The sequence below is a fragment of the Theropithecus gelada genome, chromosome 5 (assembly GCF_003255815.1).
Source record: "Theropithecus gelada isolate Dixy chromosome 5, Tgel_1.0, whole genome shotgun sequence".
Taxonomy (NCBI): domain Eukaryota; kingdom Metazoa; phylum Chordata; class Mammalia; order Primates; family Cercopithecidae; genus Theropithecus; species Theropithecus gelada.
In genome coordinates this window covers 73,817,883-73,829,502 of record NC_037672.1, presented here as the reverse complement: position 1 = coordinate 73,829,502, position 11,620 = coordinate 73,817,883, and the positions used below count along the sequence as shown (strand labels likewise).

General features: G+C 35.3%; 1 protein-coding gene across 1 annotated transcript in view; it reads right to left on the bottom strand.

Annotated features, from left to right (window-relative positions):
• Positions 1-3,651: 3,651 nt before the first annotated feature.
• Positions 3,652-11,620, bottom strand: part of TMPRSS11F (transmembrane serine protease 11F) — a 76,591-nt gene continuing 68,622 nt past the window's right edge. Inside the window, exons 9-10 of the mRNA XM_025386454.1 lie at positions 10,124-10,266; positions 3,652-4,529 (exon numbers count right to left, since the gene is read on the bottom strand). Of these exons, the coding sequence (XP_025242239.1) occupies positions 4,371-4,529; positions 10,124-10,266 (302 nt within the window). The 3' untranslated portion in view covers positions 3,652-4,370. The remainder of the gene's footprint in view (positions 4,530-10,123; positions 10,267-11,620) is intronic.

The window sequence follows — 11,620 nt, the reverse complement described above, 5'->3', positions numbered from 1 at the left end:
AGGAACATCATTAGTGATGTGGAATAAATTAGATGTATATAAAAGTACAGGTTGAGAAGAGCTATGAAAGCCATGAATGTAGGTATAATGAGGCTATTATTTTTTGTTATTTCTTGAATGATAGCTCATTTGGGTAAAAATCCTGTTAGCAGGGGCAGTTCTCCTAGGGATAGTAGAGTAACAAGGATTATAGATGTTAGTAATGGTCATTTATTTCACATATAGGATAGTGATAATGTTGTGTTACTTATATTTGCATTGAATAGTATAAATAGGTTACTGTTGATATTAGGTAAATTAGTAGATTTGAGAATGATGGTGGGGATGTAAATTAAAATTGCGATTACTCAACCTATGTGGGTAACTGATGAATAGGCTAGAATTTTTTATTGTGTTTGAGTCCTCTTGAACCTTCTAGTAGAATGAATAGTACTGTGATTGCTAACAGTATATTTTGGTCTAGTGAGGAAAAGATTTAGAACATAATAGAAATTGGGGCTAGTTTTTGTCACATAAAAAGAATCACAGCTGATGTTGGGGAAATCCCTTGTGTTACTTCTGGAATTCAGAAGTGAAAGGGGGAATTCCCAGTTTCATTGCTAAAGTTACAATAATTATTGGAGATGCTGTTTGGTTTAGCATATTTATAACTACTAGGAGAAATTAGTTTGGCAGTAGTCATTTAACTTTAGTGACTTGTAGGTCTGCAATGATCCTGCCTACTGAACCTGCATAACTCAAGTTAGAATAGAGGAGAAAAGTCTGGACTGGATACTAGAGCTCCTAGATTCTCTTCCTCCACTGTCTAAAATCCACTGTATAACCTTGCAGAAATTCTCTTGGCCTTGACTTCACATCAGTCAAAAGAGGAGGCTGATGTAGATAATCTCTTAGGTCTCTCCCAGCTCTAATAGCTATGATTCTAGCTTTCAAGTTTGTTTTTCATTTTCATGATTGCATGAAGAGATTCCTTGCATACCTCCTTTGTCTGTCAAATAAATACATTAACAAATAAATAAGTTTATTCAGTGGAAAGAGTAGATTCCTATTAAAATATTTTTGTTCTCCATATTGTTGTTGAATCATATAGATTTCACTGAGAAATGGTTAGCTATTGGCAACAATTTTGGTCTAATATTGTTCTAGCATTATAAACTAACTAGAGTTCTCATGCCACTCAAAATTCCATCAGGACTGCACGGAGATTATGAGCTGCCTTATTTATTGTCAGCTTAATGAATCTGACCTGTATTTTAAAAAGAGTCAGACAAATTATGTTTTTTTCTATGAAAAGATATGAATATTACTATAGGATCACCACACAGGAGGCAAAGTCTGTTTTTCTTTATGTTTTAGGGTGTTTTTTTTTTTTGACCACAAATATATTTTCAAAACTCACAGAGCACAAAAATGCCAATACTGTAGAAAAATCCAAACTTCTTTACAATCTTAATGGAATTTCAGCATCATCGGGAATGATATCAGTTTATAATGATATACTTTGCACATTTGAGCAAGTTTTGAACATTCATAGAATTTTCAACTTTATTATTCATCTCAAAAGTCTCACAACAATGCCAGAAGGTAGACAGCTTAAGGTCCCATTTGGAAGATGTAAAACATGAGGTAAAAAACATTACATGATTTCTACAAAACCATTCAATAAGTCAGACACCTAACTAGAAATAGGACATATAAATTCTGTTTAAAAAAATCCACTTTTCCATTCTTAGATTTTCTTATAACCTTGTGTATTTATTTCTCTCATTTGTGCTTAAATATCATTGAACTCGATTGAATCAAGCACAGAAATATTTAAATCAGTATACACAGTTTCACAGATACTTACACACAAAAAGGTATCACAGTCTTGTTAAATATAAATAAGATTACACAAAACACATATTCATTGTTATAGAAATTACACAGAGGAAAGTGATTTTTTGGTAGACAGATTTGCTGTCCCATATCTACTAAAGGAAGTGTTTAAATTTAATATAAAATATGTTCATCATCAATCAAGCCTATCTTTAATATGCTAAACATTCTCAAAAACTTCAAATGTTTCTGTGCTATATACAAACTGTAGAAGTTTAAGTGAAGGAACGCCTGTAATCCCAGCACTTTGGGAGGCCGAGGTGGGCGGATCACGAGGTCAGGAGATCGAGACCATCCTGGCTAACATGGTGAAACACCGTCTCTACTAAAAATGCAAAAAATTAGCCGGGTGAAGCGGCGGGCGCCTGTAGTCCCAGCTACTCGGGAGGCTGAGGCAGGAGAATGGCGTGAACCCGGGAGGCGGAGCTTGCAGTGAGCCGAGATCGCGCCACTGCACTCCAGCCTGGGCGACTAAGCGAGACTCTGTCTCAAAAAAAAAAAAAAAAAAAAAAAAAAAAGAATTTAAATTTTTACTCTGCTTTCTCTGGTGGTATTTAGTTACACCTAGTCATTGACTCAGAAATTCGATGACATTTTGTTTTTAAAGAGAAAATGTGTATAATAAGCTTTTTGTGTTCATATCTTATTGACATGTGAATAATAGCTGGGAGATATTTTAGTTGTATTTCTCTCATTTACATGTATTACATATAAACACATGTACATGTAAACTAACAAAATTTTCTAACACTAGGGAAATTAATAGTCTAGATTTTTCTCTAATAAATCAGGGCAACAAATCTAATCTCACATTTGAGGTCTATAGATGAATACAAATGCATCTCTGTAGTCAGAACCATGGTGACAAATGATTGTCACATCCTATGACTACTTGTCTATAAGCAGACATAGTTCAAAGTATATTAATGAGGCATAAAAGTGATTTTGAAAAAATTCTAGTAGTTCACCGAATTTGTTTTACAATGCAATTCAAAGTACTTTGAAATCAATTACATGGCTTTAAAGAAGCAAAGATCAATTTTTTAAAAGTATAGTAAGTTTTATTGAGGAGTCTAAAACACATTATTAACGATAAATAGAAGCTAATTCATATTGAGAGACTACTGTGTGCAGACACTATTGCAAGTGTTATACTTGTTTTAATTCATTTAATTCTCAAAAAAACTATATGAGGTAGTACTATTTTTATTCCCGTTGTAGAGGTGAAAGAGTTAATGAAGAGAGATATTAAGGAACTTGAGCAAGGACACACAGCTCCTATGAGGCAGAGACAATGTTTCAGCTTGAGGAGCCTGGTTCAAAGTCCGTGCTATCACTATTGCCATCCTTAGGATTTGGGCCGTACGTAACACTTACTTGAAAAATTGAGTTCATTTATCTTAAAGCTTGCCAAGGCATTCAATTCCATATAACAAAGATTTATTTAGTTCATAGTATATGCCAGGCACTGTCCTAAGTGCTTTACACAAAGCTTTACACAAATCAGCTCTGATATTCTGATAGACATCTGACCTGATACTCTGATGGACATCTGACTTATCAGAGAGCTGAAGACTTACAAAAGTACCAGTTGCCATATACTGATATAAGTATTTCTAAGTAAATAATTGGATAGCTCATTCCATCAAAAATTAGCGTGCTTGTCCTGTTACTAATTATTTGAAACCAACTCTCCTAGGCTTCATCTGCTTCTTTTTATCCTCTTGTGCTCATGGAAAAACAAGAGTCTTTGTTTTGTTTTGTTTTGTTTTTTCCTTTCTGGGCCAACTACAAGTAACATATAGATGCCAAGATGTTGTTAAAGAATAAATCAGAAATGCTTCTTAACAATGCAACATGCTTCCTGAAGCTAGTGCTTGAGTGTGTAACACTGTGTTAACAGCAAGTTCAGATACATTTAAAAACTTTTAAAATGTCAACTGTTGAGGTTAGTGATAGTGCTCTTTATTATTAGATATAAGCCCAGGTTAAGAGTTCAAGTCATATTGCAAATCCCATGCTTCTCCGTTCTTGCACACTGAAGGTCGACTTATCAGTTCTAAAATGTTGAAGCCCTGAGTCTTCAGGGAAGACTGCTCTTTTTCACTAGAAGAATCTCAGGTGCTCCAGGTATTATATGAGGTAAGATTTTGGCATTACTGGCAGCTCTTCATATCTTGTGGAAAACGATGTTCCTGTCTTCAATTGAGGGAAACCACTTATTTATCTTATTAGGAAGTATCCCAAGCAGTTTCCCTTGTGAGTAAGGAATAGGTGCTATCTGTCATTTGCTGTGTCTTCTTCCCTCATGGTAGAGAAGTTTTGATCTTACGTACATAAAGACCACCTCACGATATTAGATTTGTCTGAGTCTGAAGGGTTTCTTGACATCTAGCAAAAGCACTAATCCAAACTACATTAATTTAAACAATAGAAAATATTCAGGAGTATCAGCTCCGTGTGCCATGTGTATAACTCACGGACAATCCACACTACATACCAGTCTTTGAGGCAATCCAATCTCGATACTTAGTTACTCTGGTGTAGACCCCAGGTTTTTTGGGAAGAGCACATGATTGTCCCCAACTTACTATACCTACAATGTACCAGATGTCATGATTATCATAAACCAGAGGTCCACCAGAATCACCCTGAAATAAAAACATATTTTAAGTTGTTAACTCTACTTTAATTCAATGGGAAGGTATTGTAATCTGATGTTCACAGAAAAAAAAAGGACATTGGTACACAGACTATAGACTATGTAATGGGTCACTCAACTGAATAAAAATTTTTGCTAGACTTTAAACGGCATTGTTTTTCTTAGGAAGGCTAACACTCATTCACAGGAAATGGTTACATTATTTCTGTTTCAGTATCCTTAGGTGTTTTTTTTTTTTTCCTAGTTTGACCAGACCTGTTTAGCATGGTTTAGTAACTATGTATATAAAATGTTAAATGTGAGATTAGCATTCGTAAGCCTAGGTATACAATTTCAAGGATCTCTTCCAAATGCTGTATTTTATGGACCTATTCTTGGTCTTGATTGTATTTTTTGGACTTATTTTTGGTCTCCTTTTCTTTAACTCATCTACTTCTAATTAGTTTTCTTGCTAAATTTTTATAAGCTCCTTTAAATCTCTTTTGAAAAACAAAAAGAAGAACAAAGAAGATTAAGTAAATAAACAAATAAGTAAATAAATATGTGGTCGTTAAAAGTGTAGTCTCAGCAGCTGAACTGCCGGTTTCAGGTCCAGCTCTATTAATTACTGGCTGTATGACCCTAGGTAAGATACTTAAGCTTTCTGTGCCTCTTCCTCACTTATTTATTTATCTGTTTCTTTAATTAACTATTTATTGAGTTCCTACTCTATCTCTGAGGCAATCTGATGTCTATTAGGGATAAAATAATGACCAAAAATGACAGGCCCCTGTGCTCATAGAGTTTGAAGTTTAGGTTAAAATATATATATATAAAATAAGCCTAAAAACAAACACAAAATTACTATTATGATAATTCCTATGGTAACATACAACAGGGAAATTTGACTGATAAGGAAAAACATAAAAGTTTCCCCTGATGAGTATAATTGAGCTGATACCTGAAGGAAGAAGAGCTAACCACAAGGGAATTGGGGGTTGGGTGTGTTATAGGCAGAGGGAACAGTGTGGCAAATGCTCTGTGGCATGAAGGAGCCTGGCAAATGCAAGGGTCTAAAAAAGGAAGTGGGTGGAGAAAGCAGTGTAAGAGGGGCAAATAGTGTGTGATGAATCTGGAAGGTAAGGAAAGACAAGCCCTTGTAGAGCCTTATAGGTCTTCTTTAGAAGTTTTTGTTTGTATCTTAAGACTAAAGGTAAGCCACTGAAGTGTTCTCAGAGAGAGAGCTGACGTGATTAGCATTTCTTTAGAAATGGTTCTGGCTCTTATGCGACTAACACTTGAGAGGAGCATAAGAGTAAAAATGAGGAAATCAGCAAGACAGCTAGTGTAGTTGTCTGGTCACGGGAGGAAGGAAAGGAGCATGAAAGAGAGGCAAGGAAAGGCAATGGAGAAATGGTGATGCAGAAATATTTAAGAAGGTAAAACACCCTATTAAGACCGAATCATGAAGAAGTGGAAAACCTGAAGAAATGGAAAACCTGAACAGACCAATAATAAGTAAGAATATGGAATCAGTAATTAAAAAGTCTCCCACCAAAGTCAAGTCTAGGACCAGATGGCTTCACAGTTCAATTCTACCAAACATCTAAAGAAGAACTAATACCAAGCCTTCTTAAACTCTTCCAAAAAACTTAAGATGGAATACTCCCAAATTCATTTGACAAGGTGAGGATTACCTCGATACTAAAGCCAGATAAGGACACTACAAGAAAAGAAAATTATGGGTCAATATTCCTGATAAACATAGGATGTAAAAATCCCCAACAAAATACTCCTGAACCAAATTCAACTAGATTAAAAGAATCATTCACTATTATCAAGTGGGATTTATCCCTCAGATGCATGAAAGGTTCAATATATTTGAATCACTAAGTGTGATTCATTACATTAACAAAATGAAGGCTAAAAACCGTGATCAATTCAAAAGATGCAGGAAAACCTTTTGACAAAAGTCAACACACTTTTGTAAGAAAAGCTCTCAACATAATAGGTATATGTCAAACACAATAAAAGCCACATATTGGCTTTTATTATTAAAACCATAGTAAAATGTTTAAAGTGTTTCCTGTAAGACCAGGGACATCAAAAGGATGTCTACTCTGATTTCTTTTCAACGCAGTTCTGGAAGTTGTCACTAGAGAAATTAGGCAAGAGAAAGAAATAGAAGACACTCTAATAGAAAAGGAAAAGATGAAATTGTCTTTGTGTGTTGACAACATGGTAGAAAACCCTAAAACCAACAAAAAGCTGTTAGAAGAGAGAAACAAATTCAGTAAGTTTGCAGAATACAAAATCAATATACCAAACTCGCTAGTGTTTCCATATACTAACAGTGAGCTATCTGAAAAAGAAATTAAGAAAACAATCCATTTACAATAGCAACAAAATATAAAACACTTGGGTGTAAATTTAACTGAGGAGGTGAACACTTTGTATACTGAAAACCATAAAATATTGAAGAAAGAAGTGGAAGAAAACACACAAAAATGAAAAGATATTCCATGTTTATGGATTGGAAGAATTATCACTCTTAAAATGTTCATTAAAATGTTAAAATTATCATTGTTAAAATGCAATCCCTACCAAAATTCCAATGCCATTTTTCACAAAGAGAGAAAACAATCCTTAAATCCATATAGAAGCAAAAAAAAACCTTGAATAGTCAAAATAATTTTGAGCAAAAAGAACAGAGCTAGAGACATTAGACTACCTGGTTTCAAAATGTCTTATAAAGCAATTGTAATCAACATAGCGTGTTACTGGCATAATAAAAGACTCATCAACTAATGGCATAGAATAGAAAGCCAGAAAAAAAAAAAAAAAAAAAAAGCCCACATATTTATGGTCAATTGATTTTTTGACAAAGATGCCAAGAATACACACTGAGGAAAAGATAGTCTATACAATAAAAGGTGCTGGGAAAATTGGTTATCTATATCAGAATAATAAAATTAGGCTGGGCGTGGTGGCACTTTGGGAGGCTGAGGCAGGTGGATCACTTAAGGTCAGGAGTTCAAGACCAGCCTAGTCAACATGGTGAAACCTCGTCTTTACTGAAAATATAAAAGTTAGCCAGGTGTGGTGGGGCGTGCCTGCGGTCCCAGCTACTCAGGAAGCTGAGACAGGAGAATAGCTTGAACCTGGAAGGCAGAGGTTGCAGTGATTCGAGATCGAGATCGTACCACTGCACTCCAGCCTGGGTGACAAAGTGAGACTCTGTTTCAAAACAAAAAACAAACAAAAAAAACTCAAAATGGATTAAAAACCTAAACTTAAGACCTGAAACTATAAAGCTACTAGAAGAAAACAGAGGAAACACTCCATGACATTGGTTTGGGCAAGGATTTTTGAATATTACCTCAAAAACTCAGGCAACAAAAGCAAAAATAGGCAAAAGAGATTTCATCAAACTGAAAAGTTTTTGCACAGCAAACAAACAAAACAAAAAAAAACAATTACTAAAGTGAAGAGACAACTCACAGAATGGGAAAACATGTTTGCAAACCATATATTTGATAAGGGCTTATATCTAAAATATATAAAGAAGTTAATTAACACAATAGCAAAAAATAAAACAAAACAAAACCTAATTTTAAAAAATTGGCAAAGGACTTAGATACCTCTCAAAAGAAGACATGCAAATGGCCATCACATTCATGAAAGAAAAGCTCAGCATTACAAATCATTAGGGAAATGAATTTAAACCACAGGAGATACATCTTTACTCCTGCTAGAGTGGTTTTTATAAAAAAGATGAAAGTCAAGTATTGATGAGGATGAAGAGAAAAGGGAACCCGCCGAAAGTCAAGTATTGATGAGGATGAAGAGAAAAGGGAACCCTTATACACTCTTGGTGGAAATGTAAATTAGTACAGATATTATTGAAAACACTATGGAGGCTCCTTATAAAACTAAAACTGAACTATTATATGATCTAGCAACCCCACCTCTGGGAATATATTCAAAAAATTAAAATCAGTATATCAAAGGAATATCTGTGCTCCCATGTTCACTGCAGCATTATTCACAATAGCCAAGATTTGGAATCAACCTAAGTGTTCATCGATGTGTGAAGAGATAAAGAAAATATGGTATATTTACAAAATAAATATTATGCAGCCATAGAAAGAACAGATTCTGTCCATTTGGGACAACATAAATGAATCTAGAGGACATTATGCTAAGTGAAATGGGCCAGGCACAGAAAGACATATACATCATTTCACCTATATGTGCAATCTAAAAAAGTTGGATTCATAAAAGTAGAGAGTAGACTGATGATTACCAGAGTCTGGGTGGGCCTAGCGGGGTGGAGAGTGAGGGAAGGGGCAGTTGCTAGTCAAAGGGTGCAAAGTTTCCACCAGGAGGAATAAGTTTTGAGATCTACTGCAAAGCAGGGTGACTATAATCAATAATACTCTATTATAGACTTCAAAATAACTAAGAGAGTAAAATTTAGATGTCTATCACAAAAAAAGTTAAGTGAGGTGATGAATATGTTAATTAGTTTTACTTAACCATTCCACATTGTATACATGTATCAAATGTCACGTCGTACTCCATAGATGTAATACAATTATTATTTATCAATAAAAAATAATAGTGAAATCTGAGCTGGAAAAGTAGAAGATGGAAGAAAGGAAAGGATTAATGAACTGTGAGAAAACAGAGGAATCAATGGATAGTAGGTGTCTATGAAGTTGAAAAAAGACTGTTTTTCATTCAGTCAGTCAACACATGTTTTCACCAGTCTATTTCAGCTGCAGTAAATAAAATAGATTAAAATATGTCTTCCTTCATGAAGCTTACATTTTAGTTAGTGGAGAAATAGGCAATAAGCTAGATAAATAAAAAAACTGCATACTGCATGGTGACAAGGCCTAAGGAGAAAAACAGAACAAAGAAAGGACACAAGGAATGTCCATGCAGGTTGTGCATGTTGGGAATGAGAGTTGGTAGGCGAGGGTATAACATAGTAAGAGTATCTAGGGAAGCAGTAGTTAAAAAGCAAGGGGGAAACACTGGGGATAGGAGTCAAAAAGGAAGATGTAAACAAGCATTTTTGGAGATGGAGCAGTTTTTGATAACAAGGCCCATAGTGTGACTCTAAGAGGAAGGTCTGAGGTGGCTGAAGAGTATAGAAGATCACTGGAGAAGAGGAGGTCTAAGAACTAAAAGTCCAGCATTTAAACAGGTCAGTGTTGCTAATGCAGGGCTACTGCAGGCCTTTGCAGTAGATCTCAAGATCTACTGTGAAGAAAACCTGTTTCAGGTGTCACTGTCATTAAAAAATGCAAGGGGCGAAGGGAAATGACTGGGAGGCTGGGGAATGAATAAGGATAATTATGATATTGCTTTTATCTCATTACATTAAATGAAATAATGTATAAAAAGTGCTTAATTTTTGGCTTAGCATATATTAAACATTCAATACAATTATTATTATTGCCATGATTATTAAATAAACTCAGTTCTTGGTGTAAGAGATGCCATTTTTTTTTCTCCTAGGTAAAATATATGCCAAACTCAGAAATAGCTAATGGAAACTTTCCCCACAAACTTTTGGTTTTATTATAAACTTACCTTACATGCATCTATTTTTCCTTCCATGAATCCAGCACATAACATTCCTGGAGTTATCAGGCCATCATACACATCCTTTCTGTTACACACATCAGTGCTTATGGTTTCCACTCTGGCTTGCCGAAGTTTATTTTGTATAGGTCCTATTGCACAAATGGACAAACAAATAAACGATATTCCTCAAATACAATTGTATCTAAGACATAAAAGACACATAAATTGTACATTTTATATTCTCAGTAGCAAAAACCAAAGATTATTTTATTAACATTAGGTATCATCTTATTTTCTGTGCCATAAATGTCTACATGCAAGGAGCCATAAATATACATGTCCCAGTATTACATCACATTTGTAGATCTCTCAAGGCTATTAGGAGCCTTAAAACTACATGTGAAATATTACATATGCATACATTTTTTTCATGAGGAAAGGGTCCGTAGTCCTCATTAGATTCTCATAGAGGTTCATAACATTGGTCTTGTCCAACTGCCACATTTTCCGTATAAGGAAACCATGGCCCCTGGAAGTTCACTGATATTCCTAAAGCTATTCACGTAGAAACGAGGACATAGCTGCACAGATCTCTTCACCCTACTCTACTCTGTCATGTATTATTTAGGGGTATCTCACAGCATGGGAAGCAAAATTAATGCCCAATATGTGCTAGTGATCTGATGACAACACAGAACGGGGCTGGATGTTAGGAGGAGCGGATACTGCCTAGTTGAATACAGAAAATAAGTAGTTTAGGGCTCCGGGTTGAAGCTATTGGTGAATACCCCTGTGCTAGCCATAAGAGACTTTTAAGAACCTCTCACAAAGCCAAGTTGGGTATGCATGAAGCATTTGGAAAACTTTTCATATAATAAAATTCTGTAAAAAAAAAAAAAGCTAGATTAAGATACATTAGCACTAGATGACTGGGCGCGGTGGCCCATGCCTGTAATCCCAGCACTTTGGGAGGCTGAGGCGGGCAGATCACAAGGTCGGGAGATCGAGACCATCCTGGGTAACACGGTGAAACCCTGTCTCTACTAAAAACACACACATAAAAAACATTAGCCGGGCGTGGTGGCGGGCGCCTGTAGTCCCAGCTACTCAGGAGGCTGAGGCAGGAGAATGGCATGAACCCGGGAGGCGGAGCTTGCAGTGAGCCTAGATCACGCCACTGCACTCCAGCCTGGGCGACAGCGAGACTCCATCTCAAAAAAAAAAAAAAAAAAAAAAATATATATATATATATATATATATATATATATATATATATATGTATTAGCACTAGTTTTTGTTTGTTTGTTTGTTTTCAGGATATCCTTGGAAGAAACTTAAGTGTCTCTCTCTCTCTTTTTTTTTCTCCAGGTTCTAACTTTTACTAGTTTATTTGAAAAAAATCCTGGAAAAAGCTCTTGGATGTAACAATAAAAGGTGAATTTTTCCTTTTAATGCAGCCCTGTAACACACATTCTCAAACCTCAAGTCATCCAATATAGTTTT